The 20,593-nt window shown below is 48.6% G+C and overlaps 1 protein-coding gene across 1 annotated transcript in view; it reads right to left on the bottom strand.

Moving 5' to 3' along the window:
* The window catches only part of plekhg5b (pleckstrin homology domain containing, family G (with RhoGef domain) member 5b), a 50,386-nt gene that overhangs the window by 2,949 nt on the left and 26,844 nt on the right, over positions 1-20,593 (bottom strand). Inside the window, 18 exon segments of the mRNA XM_060047507.1 lie at positions 90-244; positions 702-817; positions 1,325-1,457; positions 1,590-1,709; positions 1,816-1,953; positions 2,209-2,358; positions 2,589-2,699; positions 3,150-3,350; positions 3,838-3,933; positions 4,837-5,010; positions 6,403-6,597; positions 15,665-15,831; positions 16,857-16,993; positions 17,123-17,214; positions 18,173-18,219; positions 18,222-18,232; positions 18,743-18,845; positions 19,291-19,432. Of these exon segments, the coding sequence (XP_059903490.1) occupies positions 90-244; positions 702-817; positions 1,325-1,457; positions 1,590-1,709; positions 1,816-1,953; positions 2,209-2,358; positions 2,589-2,699; positions 3,150-3,350; positions 3,838-3,933; positions 4,837-5,010; positions 6,403-6,597; positions 15,665-15,831; positions 16,857-16,993; positions 17,123-17,214; positions 18,173-18,219; positions 18,222-18,232; positions 18,743-18,845; positions 19,291-19,432 (2,288 nt within the window).

Raw genomic sequence — 20,593 nt, forward strand, 5'->3', positions numbered from 1 at the left:
TGAGACGCAATTCAATAACATAAATGGGTCACGGCTGGGCGTACGTAAGAGAGCGAGTGTGTGTGTGTGTGCGTGTGTGTGTGGGTTACCTGCTGCTCGGCTGGTCTGTGTGTCGGAGCGAGGGGGAGCTGGCGGGGGAGTTGCTGCTGGCGTCCTCCTCCTCCTCCTCCGGCCCCCGGGCCACGGGGGGGGGGCTGTTCTGCAGCCGCAGCAGCTCTGCAGCCCGGAGCTTCTGGAGCTGGTTCTACAGAGGGTCAACCGGGCCAGCACACATCAGTACACACACACACAGACGCTGGGAACCACCCTCCCCTGGTCCCTCTCAGAGGAGCGTCATGGACCCAGTGGGGTGGAACAGCAGCTTTAACACCTCTGTAGATCACTATTATCATAGGGCTGCCTTCTTGGCAAGGTCATTCTTGGAAAAGAGATTTTAACCTCAATAAATTGTTGCCTGGTTAAATAAAAGGATATTGATTGATTGATTATGTATTCAAAATAATAAAGTCATAGTGATCCTCAAAATTATGAAAGAACATCTAAAATGCTAAACTTATTTCAAGATATAGTTTACTACTACAACACCATAAAAACACCACAACATTAATAACAATTTAATAATCAGTGTATTACTGTATTAACAAATAGATTAAGATAAAATAATGGATCCATAGACGCCAAATTAAGATTTTTCCTTTTACCTGGACATTGCAGATGGCATCTACCCAGCTTCGCCCCTGGGTGGCGCTGTTGGCTTGGAACGTGTAGGCGGCCACAGCGTTCTTGAACTCATTGAGGTAGATGAGGATGAATGAACCTGCAGGAAAAAGATAAAGGCAACATGAGTCAACGCTGTTGACAGGAGGAGGAAATGACACCATTGGATATATTTATAGGACCCTGCATGTAGACTCATTTCCCCGTTGGACCAAAGTGGCTTTCTTTCTTGATTCCCAAGTCAAAAGGCAATATGTGTAAAAGGTGGGGAGGTTTACGTGGAGTGAGTAGTTTTACAACTGCAAGAACGAACAATGAACCGCGTCCATGTCGAGTTCTCTACCTGGCATTTTGCTTCTTACACATTCGGTTATTTATCAATGAAAGACTGAATAAAAATAAACCAATAGTAGTAAAAGATGCCAGAATCAGAAAAAACATAATTAGTATGGACGATGAAGTGTTACTGAACAAAGAAAAAAAGTCAACAAATACAAGACTTTCAAAAACTCTAGTTAAAGTCCAATGATATGGGGGTCTAAAAGGCCCTTTTGTGTTGGGCCACCTTGGGCCACGTGCGCGTGTGTAATGCAGCAGAAGGCCTCACCGGGGTCTTTGAGCTCCTTGCAGACCACGTTGTGCACGAGGAGTGGCTGGCGGATGACCTTCACCTTCTCCACCCGCTTCACGCTCTTGGTGATGAGCAGCAGGTCGGTGAACAGGAAGCAGTACACCTCCATCTGCAGAACGGGAAACAGCCACCACATTAGAACCCCCGCATCCAAACCGGCTCTCTTAACGCAGCTCTACAAGAACACAGCTCTGTAACTGCCGCTCTACTAAGAGGCTGTTGAGGAGGTATTTGTTCCTACCCGGCTGTCCTTCCCCTCCTTCATTCTCAGCGCGCCCTCTAGGTGGAGCTGCCGCGTCTCGTCTGGCGTTGTACCCCTCATGGGCGCCATCAGGTCGAAGTGGTTGAAGTCTTTCAGGATCTATGAGAGGAATTTCAATCCAATGTTAAAAAAACGAATCCTTTCCAACTTAATGCACTTGAGAGAGGAGAGGGTGATGGGCGCGGGTCATAGAACACGCTCTGACCTTCTCCACCTCCTCGCTGCTGCCCTCCACGGCCTCGTACGACTCGATGCGGGCCGACATGGTGGCCAGCTTCTGCTTGTCCTGCCGCTGGCGCATCTGGGAGTCCACGCTGTTGATGAAGCACTCCACCGAGACCACCTATCAAGGAGAAACACAACAGTCCACCTTAGCTCAGGTTACGCTCCCAAGAGCCTCTGTTCAAGACGACTTCATCTCAGAGCCTTGCTCTTGGATACCCACGCAAGGTAAGCTCTGGTTCCCAGACGGGCTGGACGTCACACATCCTACCCACTAGTGGATCCCGCCCCGAGGCAGTGTTATTCTGTTCAACCAGTGACATGGGGATAACCCCCCCCCCCCCCCCGCGGACCCTGGGTAGGGGGTGCAACTCACCATGCTGCTGACCAGGTCGCGGGCGTCCGGGTCGTCCGTCTTCTTCAGGATGCTCTTCAGCAGCAGGGGGTACTTGGTCAGCCTCTGGTGAGGCTTGGCCAGCATGTCCGCCAGCTTCAGCCGGTTACATTGCTTCTTGGTCTCTGCCCACTGAAGAGAGGACAGACGCACACAGTCAAGATGGAACCCAGACAGAGAGACCAACAGATGCACGGACAAACAGACACAGACAGAGAACTTCCTTCGCTCTTTCTGATTGGCTAATGCGTGTGCCAATTTGAGCTAATTAGCAATAACCACTGCTTGACGCCAAGTGAGCGGCCCCATTCAATGTAACGGGGGTTGTAGAGAGAGAGAGAGTGTGAGTTTGAGGGACTGACCGTGACGTAGGTCCTGAAGAGCTCGTTGTCTCGGTGCTGCGTGCGCATGTACTCCATGCTGGCCTCCTCCTCCATGCAGTAGCGGATGTAGGGCTGGAACCTTGAGCCAAACTGGACACAAGAAACACCAGGCGATGAATACTGTTGTTAGGGTTCTACTGAAAATAATACTGTTGTGCGGGTTAGGGTTCTTTACTGATAATAATAATTCTGTTGTGAGGGTCAGGGTTCTCTATGGCTCATAATACTGTTGTGAGGGTTAGGGGTTCTTGAGATGATGACGACTGAGTTCATCAGATGAGGATGACGACGAGTCCCCAGCAATACAATGCCGCAAGACTGTGATTTGTTTAATTAATTTGGCATCACGAAATATGATCATTTATATCATATCCAGTATTCAACTGATTTGCAGCTCTGCATCGTAGGGTTGACCAGTCAATGTGCGTTAAACAAGTCTCCTCCCTCCTCCCTCATCTCTGTTGACGATGAACCACCGACGCGTCCGTGTACAGAATGGCCGGACGGCGGTATCAATGTCGGCGCCCCGGCTCCACTCACCGTGTTGAAGCCGTGGTGGAGGGCCGCGGGGTCCAGCAGGGCCCGCGCCTGCCGCGCCTGCTGCAGGGCGGGCAGCATCACCTGGCCCCACAGGGCCGTGTGCAGGCGCACCAGGTCCTGGATGTTGCTGAACATCTTGGTGGGGTCCACCTCCGTCAGCAGGCCGCTCTCCTGCAGGTTGAGGAGGCCGCTCAGGAACAGCTGCCCGGGGCGGGAGAGAGACATGGAGGGAGGGAGAGGGAGAGAGAGAGGGAGAGGGGGAGAGAGGTCAACATAAATAATAAGTGCATAACAAAAACAAAGATCACCATGTCCCAAGGACCGATCCAACCAGAGGTCATTAGGATCTGGATGGTTCACTAAGGTTTGGACCTTTCATGAGTGTCTCGACAATTCAGTATGTGCTGAAGTAAGTGGGCATGATCTCATTCTTCCCGACCGTCACACAGACACAATCCTGCCAGGAATCCCAGGTCACCGAAAGTTATCGAACGCTGGAAAAATCGAACCTTTCCATTTGAGACCTTGACTACTGGAGGGGGGGGGGGGGCAAGGCCAGGTTAGTCAGTCAGCGAGGTAGTGCGGCGTGACTCATCAAGCATCAACATGCGACCTGCCCCTCAGTCTGGCCTTCCACAGTTTTCTCTGGTGTGCGTGCAGACGCTGTCCTCGCTGACCCCTGACTTACATCGGTGATGACTCTGAGCTTCTTGATGTACGTGGCCTCGGTCTGAAGCAGCTCCCAGATCGCCTCCTGCTGGTGGAACTGTCGCCTGGTCAGCACCTTCAGCCACACACACACACACACACACACACAATAGGTTACACATGTGCATCGCATCATAAAACAAGACAGTGAGGTATGTGCCTTATCAGAGTGGGCTATATATCACATACTGTGTGGTTTACAGGCAGGAGATGTGAACACATTGTGGACCAATATTAGCACAAGATGATAAACACACTCAATAGCAGGACAATGGCCACTCAGGATCTAACTAATCAGAGGGACAGCTTGTAGGAAACCCATGATCCTCAATTCCATAGTACAGCAACTCTTACACGCCCACACACATGCACACAAAAACACACTCACACTCACAAACACACACAAAAAAGCACAGGGTGTCTTTGTTCCAGAGCAGACGATTCACAGACAGTTTATCACAAGGTAAATCGATAACAGCTGCCATAAACCGTCTATCAGCCTGAGCACTGGAACTCTTGAGTCATACGGGATGTGCAAAGAGACCAGGCAGGTCAAACGGGAGTCAAGGTTTAATTTAAGAGAAAGTCAAAACTACGTATTTTGATGACATCCATACTTCTGAGCTAGTGCTTCCCATCAGGGGGGGCTCACTAAACTACAGCATGAGAGACTGGACTCCTTCATCAACACGTGTGTGTGTGTGTGTGTGTGTGTGTGTGTGTGTGTGTGTGTGTGTGTGTGTGTGTGTGTGTGTGTGTGTGTGTGTTAGTGAGAGAGAGAGAGAGAGAGAGTGAGAGTGTGAGAGTGTGAGAGAGTGAATGAGTGTGAGAATGTGAGAGAGTGAGTGAGTGTGAGAGTGCATGTGTGTGTGAGAGAGTGAGTGTGTGTGAGAGTGTGAGTGAGTGTGAGAGTGTGAGTGTGAGTGAGAGTGCGAGTGAGTGTGAGTGTGAGAGTGCGAGTGTGTCTGCGGGGGTCTACCTCGGGGCTGTCCAGCAGGGTCTGCCAGCTGTCCTCCAGGGCCAGGTTGGTCTCCTCGTCCTCCCCCTCCCCCCAGGCGTCCTGGTGGAAGGCGAGCTGCCGCGGCACCTTGGGCAGGCCGAACAGCTGGTAGGAGCTCAGCTTGTTCTGGAGCTGCTCCCCGCGGTCCAGCTCCTACCGTGGGGGAGAGAGGGGGGGAGGGAGGGAAGGAAAGGGAGAGGGAGGGAGAGAGGGAGAGGACAAAGGAGAGAAATAAAGAAAGAAGGAGGGAAGAGAAATAAGAAAGAGAAAGAAGGATAACAAAAATAAAGGGGAAAGGAGATCGAAAATGAATTGAATAAAGAAATTGAGAGGGAAAATGTGAGAAAGAAACAAGGGAAGAAGGACAAGAGAAAATATATAAATATTAGTCGATTACTACGCTACATGGCCAAAGTTCAACTCAACATAAGCGGGGGGGGGGGGGGGGGGGGCGGCGTTCAGCTGAATTAGAGCCAATTAGAAACCCAACAGCATGACAGCAAGAAGAAGACACCCTATTTCTACAGTGGGAGGGACGCCATTGTTCCTTTTGAAACTGTAGGGGAGGACACGCGCGTTAGCATATCCCCTCTGCTCGCCCCTCTGCTCGCCGGCGCCAGCCCCCCCGAGTACACTCCACCTCTCCGTGGCCTGCTGTCGGCCCACTCTTATGTAGTTATGAAAATGAGCTCTGTGGGTTGAGACCTCAGAACAATGGAGGGCACAGGGAGAGGAGAGAGTGGGGGGGGGGGCTCGGGTTGTCAGGGGTGATGCCTGAGCACCACGACAGATCTGGATCATCGCCCGGGATTTAACCGAGAACGGTGATGTCATCTTGTGCCGAGTGTTTAAAGACGAGGTTGTCTTTCTTTGAAAGGCGCTCGTGTGATTGGAGCAGCGCCGGGGTTGCGTTATGGCGGCGAGTTGGGGGGGGGGGAGGGGGTGAGAGGTGCTGGGCAGAGTGAGGGGAGATGAACGGCTCCCTGACAGGTGACTGACAGATACGCTCAGAGTCAAACATCTGCTACTGTGCAGGATGTGACCTCAGGCATTGCAAAGACAATAGGAGTGTGTGTGTGGGGGCGTGTGTGTGTTCCTGTGTCGCCGGTCCTTTGTTTGTGTGCGTTTGTGTGCGTGTGTTATTATTTTGTGTGTGTTTTGTCAATTTTAATTGTATTTTTTTGCTTAGACTTCAGGGACTGGGTCAATTGAAACCTCAACCACCTTCTGTATAAACTTAAAAAGGAAATCCTAATACATGACAGAAATGTGAAGTATGTAGGTCAGAGTGTGCAGGGGAAGCCTCCCCTCACACACTTCAACCGGTGCCTGCCTCTAATGGACAGTTGGTTGGCTTATATGGGCGTAACACCCCCACCACCACCTACCACAATGGTCTCAATGCTTCAGAACAGAATCAATACCCTGCCTTAACATACACATGCCTCGAGGCGGACCCTTTCACTAAACTCTTACAGTGCCAAGCACGGGGCATGGGAATGGAACCCCCTAACCCATGTCGAGGGGTGTGTTCTTGGCCCGTACCTTGCCGAAGGCGCCGGCCCCGGCGGCGGAGCCGAAGAAGCCGCTGAAGCGGCTCGCGGCGCGGTTCTTCCAGTTGTCGGGTCCTGCCCCCACGCCTGGCAGCGGCGTGCCCATCTGGCTCAGGGAGTCCGGAGACGGGATGTTGGAGTCTCCCAGGAACTCGGTGATGTTCTTCCTCCGTCTGGCCTGATGACCCTGCATGGCACGGGGGGGGGGGGAGGATAAGGATAAGGATAAGTTAACGCAAAAAAGCGAAAGAGGACAGCGAGGTGGTAATGCGACCGGGGCTCCGCGCGATGACGTCAAGCGCCTTCCACAGAGACGATGGGGGAAGTGTGCACAGACGGGATCAACAGGAAACCGGCTTTTGGAAGAGGGGGGGATTCTACAAGGAGGTGACATCAGCAGGACCGTTAAAGGCTCTGAACGGACCGTCTTTCCACTGCAGGAAGGAAAGAAGGAATGCCCGCTTCCTGTCTTAGGGAATACCGCTTACATCACAACAAGAACCTGCCCAGAGGAGAAAGAGAGCGAGAGAGCGAGAGAGAGAGAGAGCGAGAGAGAGAGAGAGCAAGAGAGAGAGCGGGCAAGAGTGAGAGAGAGAGAGCAAGAGAGAGAGAGCGAGCGAGAGAGGCAGACAGACATATACACAGACGTAGGGTCGGGCCCAAGGAGGGCCAGGGGTCGGAGCATTGTGTGGTCTCCTCCATTGTTACCCTGTCGGTACGCCAACACACACCCTCCCCTACACACACACACTCTTACTTTAGGAGCGGTGGCAAAGCAAACAAGCGGGCGGCGTGGCGGTATCTGAGGAAGCAGTTGCTGTGGTTCGGCGACGTGGTGCGTGGCAGTGCTGAGGAACGCTCTGCTCAGGAGACACGGGGCAATCTACCCCACCGAACCCTGCTAGTCTACAATTAAGATTCAAAGTGCCCTCCCCCGATGCAATCTGTGCACGATGTTAGTGGGAACACGGCCGTGCAGCGGATACACGCATCCGATGCAGACGCCAAGTGTGGCTCTTTTGTTGGGTTTGAAGGAGGCATTACGTGGGCTGCATGTTGCAGACTCATTAGAGTTGTACATGATGTGCTTCGACTATGATGGGAGCTATTTACTGAAGTAGCTTAAAGTTACCATTCGTCGTGATGCCTTCAATTACAACAACAACTATTTTGTTTTAAAAAGGAGGGGACTGGTAATGAAGACTCGCGTGAAGAGGTGTTCCCCCCCAAGTCCTTCATCCATTCATCATCATTCCAGTTCCATATTTAGATGCCTTGGTCAGCAAATATTGAATGAGGGATTTTTCTGGGGAAATCCGACTGAGGTCACAGGTGTGAGGAAACACTCAGATTCTGCTTGGCTTCCCAGTGGATCTGGTTTGGCTGATAACTCAACACTGGACAGGGGAGTAGAGGAATTACTGTTGACCAATGGCACACTCACGGCCATGCTCATGTATTTTCCCTGCCCTATACGGTACCGTGGCCACTGGTTTTCCATCATGCGTTACCAAACCTGCTTCCAGGATTGCCCCTTGAGGATAAATACAGTTTTTATGCAGAGTATTGCTGTATGGCTTCAAGCAGTTTAAGCAAAATCTAAGAAATAAAAAAATAAAAAATTCGCATTTTCGAATATAAAATATATACAATTTAGAACACAACAAAGCGGACTAAAGTTGGATAAAAAGATAGATAAAAACCTTGCACAAAAATTATGCAATGAAAAGGAAAAGGCGTCCTGGTCATTCCTTAACTTAATTAGAGCAACAGAGAATAGAGCAACCGATCAGCCATCATGCGACTCACCAATGAAGCTAGACGCATCTCAAACACCATCCTAACCCTTCAGGCGGACTCAGAGTACAGCCCGTGAGGCGTCCAGCCGCCGGCCCCTCTCAGAACCACCCCGCGCCGGCTTCACTACTGCCGGGGTCACGGTGTGGACACCAGCACACACCCAGGGAGGGGAGTTGGAGCCGCACAAACAGCCAGAGGCTACACGTCCATCCAGAAGGGTCTCCCAACACCGAGCTTTGGATACTGTCCCACTGCAGCGGGCTCGGCTGGTTTTCTGTCGATTCTCTCGATCCTGGGATTTCTCTCTTATTTTCTTTTAGGGACACGATGGCCATGGATTACGTCCTCCCAGTTCAAACAGCCTGCATTGCACACCGACACTGGCTCGATGTCATAGCAACCTGGGAGAGCCGGCCCTTATTGTGTTGGGACAGGAAAACGGAGGTGGGGTCACACTTAGCAGTAGGGAGGAAGAGAGGGGGAAGAAAAAAGAAAAGCACGGCCGATTTCCATAAACGGAGGCGGAGTTGTAGAGCGACAGCTTGGGGGAGGGGGGGGGGGCTTGGGGGCACACGTCCTGGTGCTGTGGAGATCCCCTTGCTATTTCCTATTCTCTTGTCTGTCGCCCAGCTTATGATTTCTTACCAAAGCACTGCCCCCCCCCATCCCCCCCCTGCTCATTGCAACTATTGCCCAATTGCAGAACAGACACCAGCTAGCTGGGGTGGCAATGCGGTCCGGTGGGATTATGGAGCATTCTACAGTAAACAAAACCAAAAGCAATGGGAGGAAACCAATTTTCAGAAGTCCCCAAGGCGTCGTTGGTCTTCTGAAGCCAATAAACCCTAGGAGGAAGGCCTTGTTGTGATGGTCAACAGTTCTCCAAGTACTTCCAAGAAGCAGAATTTTTGGGACAAAGAAAACCTTTGGACTTTCCTTCGTAATAAAAGTTGAATTCGTCAGGGATGAACCTTATGGTGCCTTCATGGAAATCCAAGTTTAAGCGTTAAAAGTGTATATGCCGTTAATTACTGCAACAAAACACATCCTCAAAAGCAGGTGGACGCGTGTCCTGAGCAGAAACAACTGTAAAATACATTTGTGGCATTCCTTAAGCACGCGTTTGTTCAGGAAGCGTTGTTGTGATTCCGCCCACCCTGTTCATGGCAGCTGCTAGTGTCGAGCCGTAAATGATCCTATAGAGTCAACAGAACGCGCAGGAGCCGTTTACCGCGTTTCCTCCAGTCCCTGCCTATGTACACACCTCCGCCCGGGCAAGTGTTGGCGGGCCCCCCGCCATGTCACGGAGTTGACAGCTCTGGGAACCGAAAGCGCTGCTGTGGACCTGGAGGTGGTGGGGGGCGGCGGGGGGGGGGGCAGGTTAATGATATCAAGTCTGGGGGCTTTATCTTATCGTTAGCGTTTGTGGCGTTAACCTTGGCGGAGGATGAGGAAGCGGGGGGGGGGGGGAACATTGTTTTAAGGTACCCTTCCCCCCACTGCCAGGAGGAGATCGTATTGAAAATAAATAATGTGGTTCCACAGTTAAGGTAGTCGCCCCCCCCCCCTCTTCTCACCATCCCCACCCCTGCCTTTGTTTACGCCGGCCCCCAGATAAGGAGCCCTTGATCAGGCCGGCTGATTAACGACGGGTGAAGGCTGTGACACAAACCCTTCCTAAGACCCGTCACATTGGGGCTTCGGCAGCCGGGAAGGGGAAGCGTGCAGATGGTCGACACAGTGGACCCTTCCTGCAGGCCACCCAGGACAACCGTCTTCCAATAATCCAGAGTTTAGGCGATAATAATACAACTGTGTCGCAGAAACACACGTTTAACCACATGAACCTGAAGCAGGAGCACGATATGGGAACTATCGAAACAATGCTCGAGATGCTCAAAACAATGTTTTAAAATCACTTTTAGAGCGTCAAACGATCTTGGAGGTCCTCAGACACGTCCACTAGAGGCACTCAAATCCCCATACACTGCTCGAATTAGAGTAGCTCTCGCATGCAAACACACACAACACACACACATATAGATGCAGACAGTCAGTCAGTGGCAAGCGCCCACACACAGTCATGCATAAACACACACGCCTGTGCGTGGGTGCAAACACAATCACACACACATACATACACACCCAAACATGTATCCTGGTGGATTAAATACAACAGGACGGTATGGACGGACAATGAAGAATAGAAGTACTCAAATGCTCAGTGACAGCGACATTTGACCAACGATCTGTTGTTCTTTTTGCTCTATACGATGTTGCGGAAAGGATTTGTGTACCATCATATTGAGCTTACATAGCCTACCTCCATACAAGTCACATCAATGCGTCAAAATTATGAGTTTATCATTATGAATGCAAACTATGATAACTGGTAATGCTTTCTAGCATGGGGGGGGGGGCAGCACCATCTGTCAAACGTGTACTATATATACAGGGGTGTCATAGACTACAACATAGAAATTTACACCGTTTTGCAAAAGCATAAAAATTCGAAAGGTAAGACTAATTCACATGTTTCAACCTGAAGGAACCGATTCTGGGAAAAGAGCCGCCCATCACTGACAGGCAAGCGCTGTCAAACAGGCAGGTCATAAAAGGAAACAGTCACACATTAATCACACATCTTCTATGGAGGACTGTGCCTTTACCATCACAAGGGAGAGAGTTGACCCAAGCATGTCGGCCTCTACCATTCCCCAGGACAGGACAGACGACAGAAACAGGCAGCACAGTCCAGCCCATCTCACCTGACATTGCGGCGGTGCCGAGGACTCTGGGATGGCAGAGTCCAGGGGCAGGAGGTCCCAGCTGTAGCTGGACGTCAGGCGACCGAAACGCACCATATTGTTCCTCACAGCTAACCAGTCAACCTGCAAGGCCTGACCCGCTCAGATGCTCAGTGGACGGAAATATCCCTGGTAAATCCAACGGTCAAAGGAGCTCCATTTGCTGGGTTGACTAAAGTGCACTGTTGGCCGAGTACGGAGTCTGCCTATCTTGACTTGCCACTCAAACACACACACCTTAACAGAGTCCTGAGCAGCCAGCTTGGCTCCTCCCACCCTTTAAAGAACAGTGCTCCCCCCCCCCCCCCCCCCCCCCACACACACACTTTCATTAGAAAGCTTAACAGATACGCATTGATCACAATGTGCAGGTTTCACGTTGATATTCATGAATTCAAATTGCATCAGGAATACATACAGTCCATGCATATACCTAGATACTTAGATGAAGCCATCTTTAATGATACTAGTTACGTAGATACACATGGTATGTACCATTCATATTAGTCATTTTGTATGCATGACAAATGCATAGCCTAGTCACATCTAGGTACATTACATTATACCTAAATGAGCAGATATTCGCGTACAGAGAGACTTACAAGAAGTGCATCTAACCATGAAGATAGAACCAAAAAGGTCCATCAATTCTACTTCATTGGGATACACAACGAGTAATTAAACACTTAATAACCTCATCAAAGTATTGCATGAGAGTTCAATGATCCGTTTACTTCAACGGCATTATGTTGTTTTTAACTTAATCTCTGATAAAGACGTTAATGTTCAATCAACTGATAGTTGTCACTCTGTTACAACTAAAGAAAGCGGGAGATCTTGGGGCTTATCACCTACACAGAGAAGATCCTCCCACCTCCCTACTCCCCCATGGGCAGCCATCAGCCCCCCACCCTCCAGTCAAACCATTATCATGCATAGCAACGGCATGTTAATTTACAACTTCCCACTTTATAAGTCTAACATAGAGGCCAGATAGCCGCCCTGTTTTACAGTCACACGCACACAATCTTCAGTGTGGGCAGTTAGGACGCTGTGTGTAGCGGGCGAAACAGAAGAATGGTAGGATTGCCGTTCCAACTTGCTAAACTACTGCCTCACACCTTCTGGACAAAGCGCCGAGAAGGACTTTGTGTGAGCAGAAGTACGGAAAGAGAAGTGGTTGAACAAGCGAGCACATTACAGTAAGCTACGACTGAACAACGGTTTGGGGGAACTATGTGTGTAAACAAACACATGCATGTATTGATGAATACACCTCTATTTAGTATTTAGGGTCACGTTTATTCTGAGAGCCAGAGGGGCCAGACGGCTCTTTTTCCAAATAGTGAACTCCTCAAACAAAAGAGCTTCACACTTCTTCTGTAGCCACCCCAACACTACGTTAATTTACACTGAAAACATCTACTCCCAACCAAACACCAGGTGTTCTTTCAACTCAGATGCTCTGTCCTTACTCTGGTTAACCCCTACAATCTCATTGGCTCCATCTGTACTCTGGTTAACCCTCATAACCCTAACCCCCCCCCCCCCCCCCCCCCCCCCCCCCCCCCTTGTCATCTCAGAGGTCCTGTGTATTGTCTGGTTGACTCTTCCTCAGAGGTCCTGTGTATTGTCTGGTTGACTCTTCCTCAGAGGTCCTGTGTATTGTCTGGTTGACTCTTCCTCAGAGGTCCTGTGTATTGTCTGGTTAACTCTTCCTCAGAGGTCCTGTGTATTGTCTGGTTAACTCTTCCTCAGAGGTCCTGTGTATTGTCTGGTTGACTCTTCCTCAGAGGTCCTGTGTATTGTCTGGTTGACTCTTCCTCAGAGGTCCTGTGTATTGTCTGGTTAACTCTTCCTCAGAGGTCCTGTGTATTGTCTGGTTAACTCTTCCTCAGAGGTCCTGTGTATTGTCTGGTTAACTCTTCCTCAGAGGTCCTGTGTATTGTCTGGTTGACTCTTCCTCAGAGGTCCTGTGTATTGTCTGGTTAACTCTTCCTCAGAGGTCCTGTGTATTGTCTGGTTGACTCTTCCTCAGAGGTCCTGTGTATTGTCTGGTTGACTCTTCCTCAGAGGTCCTGTGTATTGTCTGGTTAACTCTTCCTCAGAGGTCCTGTGTATTGTCTGGTTAACTCTTCCTCAGAGGTCCTGTGTATTGTCTGGTTAACTCTTCCTCAGAGGTCCTGTGTATTGTCTGGTTGACTCTTCCTCAGAGGTCCTGTGTATTGTCTGGTTAACTCTTCCTCAGAGGTCCTGTGTATTGTCTGGTTAACTCTTCCTCAGAGGTCCTGTGTATTGTCTGGTTAACTCTTCCTCAGAGGTGCTGTGAATTGTCTGGTTAACTCTTCCTCAGAGGTCCTGTGTATTATCGACAGTGACATCTTAGGATACGATCGCTATAAGGCCATTATAATACAGCTGTGATATTGCTTGCCAGGGCTCCACAACTTAAGGAGGAATGGTTAAAGAACATTAGGAAAATGTGTACAATGATGATCAATGCTATTTGAATGATTGCAAACACGGTTTCTACAACATAGGGGCAATGCAAGTCGGTTGCTAGGCTGTTATATTCCCATGCCAACGATGTATGAATATTATAGTGTGATTAGACGGCAAAGGTCGATTCAGATCCTTACTGGAAATCACATGGCCTCAGTGTGTCAAGCGTTTTGACTGGCTGTAAAACTTGTTTTACTGCTGAGAGCACTACACTCTCGTATGTTCAGGAAATCAGAAAATAGAGAAGGAAGTAAAATGCTGGAAAAACCCTGCAGCGGAAAATAAGCTCAGGTTCAACCCAGCCAGGGGCAGGGGAACCTGCATTTCTTCTAAAACAAAACTACAAACCAACCGACCAACTTGTTGCAATTAGTTTCAATTTTACAGCCTCTGACTGCATGATAGATAAATAAGCTTTTCTTTAAGTACAATCTATTTCATATAATGATCATCATTAAATACATGTTGATGAGGGTGACGTGAATATTAATGGAATATAAAAAGGGAAATATAGGAAAGGGAATCTTGCATCTAATGATCCCAAAACATATTGAAATAGCCATCACACTACACTTGAAACAGAATATGGAATATGATATTGATATTTTGGTGCAATCCCCCTATTCTTCATTTTGGTATTTTATAGCAGGTATTTGAATAACACTTAATCAATTATGGAAAACCGACAAAGGACAGATGGGAAGCAATGTTTTATGAGAGTTATCAGCATAACTGGAATGTAGATTAGGCCAATCCGCCTGCAATGTTGAACCTTGCCTCCAGCTGCATGGCTGAACCTTTGCTTTGATGATATGTAATAATCCACACTATCTTTCCTCTTTCCTCTTTGTCCCCAACAGGAGGCGACCTGTAATCCACATTAACTGCTTCAACCATGGGGTCATTCTATAGGGAAGAGGTGCACAATTGGCAGTTTTTTTGTCTTGGATTGGAATAACAGTGACCCTTACCTAGATGAAATGATATTTGCCAAGTGGTTACTTGTCAAATATCAAAACCGTTCCAGCCAAAAGGAACTCGATTCACCCAGGCACGCATGCGTCTAGGCTGCTACCATGGAAACGCCCAAAAGACTTGTCAGCGATCTCACGTCCTCCCATTTCCTGTGTCTTGGGAGTCTGGGCTGAGACCCAAACTGGTTCTCAGCCACTGCTGTTCGATGCCCGGAAGCCAGAGCCAGCAGCGATATCCTCCCAGGAACAATTCTAATTCAACTATTTATTCCGTAACCATATATCTAAAGTGCAGGTCCAGTTCCTTAAAACTCAAACGACGAACCAAAGCTCACCTTGAAAGACCTTAATGACTAATGAACTGAGCATATGAAAGCATAAAAGGGCGAGGAACTAGTTAGTTAGGAGTTAGTTGCTTCTCTTATGGCACATCTTTGAACGTAGATCAATTGGAGAAAAAGCCTCCAAAAGCATGCGAGTGCGTAAGAGCACTTTAAGCGCCCCCCTGTGGACACTATTTGTACTATCAATCCAATACTGTTTCAGAAGACCAGTAATTTCAAGACATAACTTAAGTTTCAATATTGGAGCGTTGGCGAAAATTACAACTTGGAGTATAATACATTTGTATACTATAATACATTTGAGGGCATGGTTAAGAGAAAAATACTATTTACAAAATAACTAATTCATTATTTTGAAAATCCTCCAAAAGAAAGAATGCCATTCCTGCCATCAGTAACGGACAGACCTTTATCAGAGTAACACCCGGCACTAGGACTAACGCTGGGGTCCCCATCGCTAAGACTAACGCTGGGGGTCCCCAGCGTTAATCCTAGTCCTAGGCCCCAGCACTAGGAGTAACGCTGGGGTCCCCGGCAACCTGGACTGTTTGTTTCCAGGCACTGCTGAGCAAAAAGCCTCTAACTGTTTGTCGCCACCGGGGTAACCATGACATCATCAGCAGATCAATTATCTGTCTGTTCCACGTCTGAATTGGACCCAATGACACACATATTCAACACACACACACACACACACACACACACACACACACACACACACACACACACACACACACACACACACACACACACACACACACACACACACACACACACACACACACACACACACACACACACACACTCCGTGTGGGTGTGAGGCGTACCAAGAGGTCGATGCTGTCGCTCCGCCCCAGCGAGCCGTGCTCTGCCTTCTCGCGGGCGGGGGCCAGGATGTAGCCGCTCTGGTTGCCGCAGGGCTTCATGTTGGGCAGGCTGAGGGAGCGCAGGTCCTTCACGCCCTGCTCCACCTTCAGCTCGTCGCCCGGCCGCGCTGCACGGCCAAAACACACAAACACATGCGTCTGCTTTACAACCGTTTAGACATACCGGTAATGACAATGATTTAGAGCTCTTTTTAGACACTAAACGCCCTGTGCATAGTACGGGTAAGGGTAACTCTGGTCAGGTTAGCAGGTAAGGAGGTGGAGGTATTGGGACTGCCCTCGGGACTTGGACTGTGTTTCATACACAGGTATACTGTCGACAGACAATGGCCTAGTTAGGCTTGAATGGAATGTTACAATACAGTCAATACCACCCACCCCCACCAGCCTCCCCCCCCCCCCCCCCCCTGCTCTGTATTCCAGACAGTATTGCCCTTGCAGACTGTGATTTCATGCAAAGGTCTAATAGGTGTCTGGTGGGCGAAGTTTGCCAAAGGGCTGGAGAATCGTTTGCGTTGATGATTCATGGTTTGAAATGACATGCTTTAGAGCTAAAGAGAAGGCCAGGGACGAACATTTCTTGTTGTTTTGTAATAGATGAATGCACTGGACGCACGAGATAAGTTGCTGACTTTTCCGGGTGCCTTTGAAAATCGGAGGAGAGGTTTCTGAGTATTCGGTCCAAATCAAAATCGGTAATCTACTGCATGCAAGCCGTCTTTCTCCTTGGATAAGCGATCGTCCTCAATTGTCTCTGGGTATATTCGATTCCTTAACCTTAAAAAATACAATTTAATACACAGTCCCTGTTGATTATTGTCCCTCTTACAAATCGTACCCATACTTTATGCATAATATGCAATCATGCTTTTAAATGTGCAATATTATAAGCCATAATCTGTGCATTATGAAGTCATTGGAAGCTGTGCAACGAATGCCCTAGGTCTTTTCTATTTGAGTTTTTCCCATGTGGTATATTATTGTTTTTAATGTACGTTGTATTGTTGCTGCTGATGAGGGAGGGTGTCGGACGTATTCTAACGGCAACTTGAGTCCCAAACCAAAAACTGCCCATGGGACATAAAACGTGTGTCTGACTGAATGCACACGACCTCCTGACGGCTCAGCTCACCTTTCACTTTGAGGTAGTGGCCCCCAAAGCGGTACGCCTCAAAGCTGAGGGACAGCGGGGTGTTGGACTGGTCCAGGAACAGGTCCACCCGGGCCAGCTCGATGCCCTTCCTCTCAAACACCGGACCCAGGACCTCTCTGGTGCACACGGGAGAGACAACAGAGCCGTCATTGTAGGTTCAAATCGATGCACACAACACCAACCGACACCAGTCTTAAAGTGGGAGGGGGAGCATGTGCCTGATCAGTCTGGGGGATTCCACTGACCTCAGCGTCTTCTTTTTCACCGCCGGTACAATCTCTGTGTCGATGTCGACGTTGAGGTCGAATTTGAGGCTGAAGCACTCCTTGCTGGGGTCCTGTCGGCAAAACAGAATACTGTCATTTTATGTAGAGGGGGGGGGTGGGGGAGTCTGACCATATCAACCCTAGGTTTCACTCACTACAACACATAGGCTTGTGGAGACTTTGGTGTTCTGTTCATGGAATGGTATGGTGATGATAGACAGAAGGTTGGCCATTTCAAAGCAAAGGTCAGAACCAGGTATCTTTTATGGATATATATCCAGATAGAAAACCTATATGCATAGATATACAGCACTAAATCATTTCTATAATATTGGCTGGAGCAGTATCAAAAATATTAAATGATAACACTAACCACATTGAAATGTTCATGTTGTTTCTAGTCATTTAGTCCTACAGGAAAATAAATCGATGGTATTTATGTGCTACCAGTTAGCTCCACAAGGGGGCTCCCCTTCACTAAGGAGCCCGGTCTCAGAGCTAGCCTAGTCTAAAGGGGCTCACTCCGTAAATCCTCCACTGCAGCTGAGCAATAACACTGACTGCCAAGCCAGGTGGCTTCTTTGATCCGACGCAACTCCTCAACAAATGACATCAATCATTCTGTAGTACTGGAGTGCATCATCCCGTAAACACTGTGCAATGTTCCCCCGAGGTGTGGGACGGTGTGGGGTGGTGTGTCATAGTCCAGGTTGAGATCACCATGCCTTACTAGGAGCATTTAGAAGGCAATGTGTCCGAGTGTCTCTGTGTGTGTGTCCGAATGTGAGTATGTGTCCGAGTGTGTGTGTGTCCGAGAGCCTCTGTCTCTCCGTGTGTGTCAGAGTATGAGTCCGAGTGCCTCTGTCTCTCTCCGTGTGTGTGTGTGTGTGTGTGTGTGTGTGTGTGTGTGTGTGTGTGTGTGTGTGTGTGTGTGTGTGTGTGTGTGTGTGTGTGTGTGTGTGTGTGTGTGTGTGTGTGTGTGTGTGTGTGTGTGTGTGTGTGTGTGTGTGTGTGTGTGTAAATATTTACATCAGTGTGTCGTCTCCGCGGCTTCTTCTTCACCAATTTCACGCCCCGGTTTTACGTTCCCTGAAATGAAAACCGCAACGGTTAATACACACCCACACAAACAAACAAAAACACATCTCCTCCGGAAGACCGAACACACGACAACCTTTCAACTTGGGAATACTTTCATTCAGTAGATAAAAACGCACACACGTACGCCTCGGATACGTCAATATAGTCCGGGGCGGACTACGTGCACAGTCTCATCGCTGTGGCGAGGGTCCAGGTAGCGTAGCGTGGGCCGCGTATACATAACAATCCTCCGTGACTGTCCCTCCTTCCCTCTCTTTAAAGCTCATCTCAAGACCTTTCTATTTTAAGAAACACTTCCTAACACTCCTCTTCCACCACTGCATAGACCCTCTGTATATATATATATATATATATATATATTATTATTATTATTTATTTTATTTTTTTGTGTTGTTGTAATGTCTTGCTCCGTGTGTGTGCTCATGAATCTGTAGAGCGACCTTGAGTATGAGAAAGGCCGATATAAATCAAACGTATGATAACGGAGAGGCTACTGACCCGCGGTCGTGCACTTCCTCCTCCTCTTCTTCCTCCAGGCCCGAGGGGGGGCTGGTTCGCGGGGGGCAGGAGCGCGTGGACACGTTCCGGGCCAGGATGGAGCCTGGAGGGTTCCAACACACACACATGTTGACCTTAAATAATAGAACACACAGAGGATACCATCGAGAGATACTATGGTCTGATCGTCTGATAGACCGGAGCTGTCCTTCCTCACTTTCTAGAAACGTCCATCACATGACATGGAGGATTTCACAGAGAGTACAGGATCTCTGTACGTTGAGTTCAAAGATCGTTTACTGTTCAACAAAATCGATTCTAGCCAAGCTCAAAGACCTAGAGGTCATGACCTTAACCATGTCGATAAAGAAACAAAAAACACGTAAGAGATAAGAGAATCATGATGATGATTCATATTTTCGCATCTTAAGAATGTGGTGTGACACATGGACGTAGCGGATTTGACAGGTTGGTACATTGCCTCTGACACATTGAGCATGTTCAACTGTGGCTGGAAGGACTTCAATTGGAGAAACGCTGACTCTTACCTTGGGGTTGCAAGTCAAATCGGGGGTGCCGCTCAAAGTGCATATTGTCTGTGTTCTCAGAATGAAAGCGCAAGTCACATGACTCGCACAGGTGAAGGGGGCTTTTGCTGTTCAGGTCTTGGCAGTCTTGGTGGTGGCAAACCTACGGACACAACGACAGGGAGACAAATGGGGTGTCAGAATCACCAGAACAGTACGAGATGCACACGACGGTTAGAAAACGACGTGGGAGAAACACAAGGCTGAAAGCTTTAAGATGGTTGTGCAAATTCATTCCAATCCGTGTTCAGACACACATTTGCTCATCTAATCCTTCAGTTTATCAGCTCCGTCTCTCTCTCCCTCGCGAGTATTAAAGCAGACGTTTTGACAGATTTATTGTTTGACCACTAACCACAGTTTGCTCCTTAATATTAACAGTAACACACATTCAACAGATCTGAGGGCTTCGGCTAACCATGCGTATGGCCAGTTTCATTCCGATAAAATGACACCAGCTGATTTCAATTAGGAGGTCCCCTGAGCTCTGCTGAAGGTGATTGGCAGTGACATCAGCTGGTGTTCTGATTGGCTGGAATGCAATTCTGGCATGCATAGTCGTGACCCTTTGTTGCACATGAGGTACAAGTCTGGGAAAGATAAGACACTGGACATTGTGGAGTATTTAAAGTGGCATGTTCTGATAGATTTTTCTGCCCAAGGAACTGATCGGATCTCATTGAAATTAAAAAAGGTGGTTATATATAATTTAAGTGTTAGTTATTTTGTTAGAAATGAGAAATGAGTGAGTCAAATGCTCTGTAGAAATATCTGCTCTGGTTGCCTGTGCATGCCTCCGTCTGATACGATTCTGATTGGAGGCAGCTCAAAGCTAATTCCAGGTTTCATGAATTCCTCTTGCCCGTCAATCCACTGTGCACACAAAACATGGTCATTGCAGCACCAAAGGTCGGCGAGTGGAACACTTCTCAATGCTGGAGAAACGTAGGTAGTAATGGGCCGGATTCATTTGATACATCTATTGATCTGTCTTCACAACTCTCTAATCCAACAGCAGCTTTAATGACTTCTAAGAATTTAAATGTCTTTTAGGTTGGCCCTAAACACTTTCATCCTTTGTGGGGACCATGTTTTGTTTCAGGAAGCGAGTGGCTGTGGCCAACCAGCAACGTGTGACTACTGTATAATGATGCATTAATGTTCTTGAGACGTTGCCCAAGTTATCAGTACATAACCACAAGTCGAAACATCCCCCACTCACACTCTGTTCATATCACTGCCAAACACCCACGGAAACTCTTGC

Source organism: Gadus macrocephalus, chromosome 1 (genome assembly GCF_031168955.1).
Source record: "Gadus macrocephalus chromosome 1, ASM3116895v1".
Taxonomy (NCBI): Eukaryota; Metazoa; Chordata; class Actinopteri; order Gadiformes; family Gadidae; genus Gadus; species Gadus macrocephalus.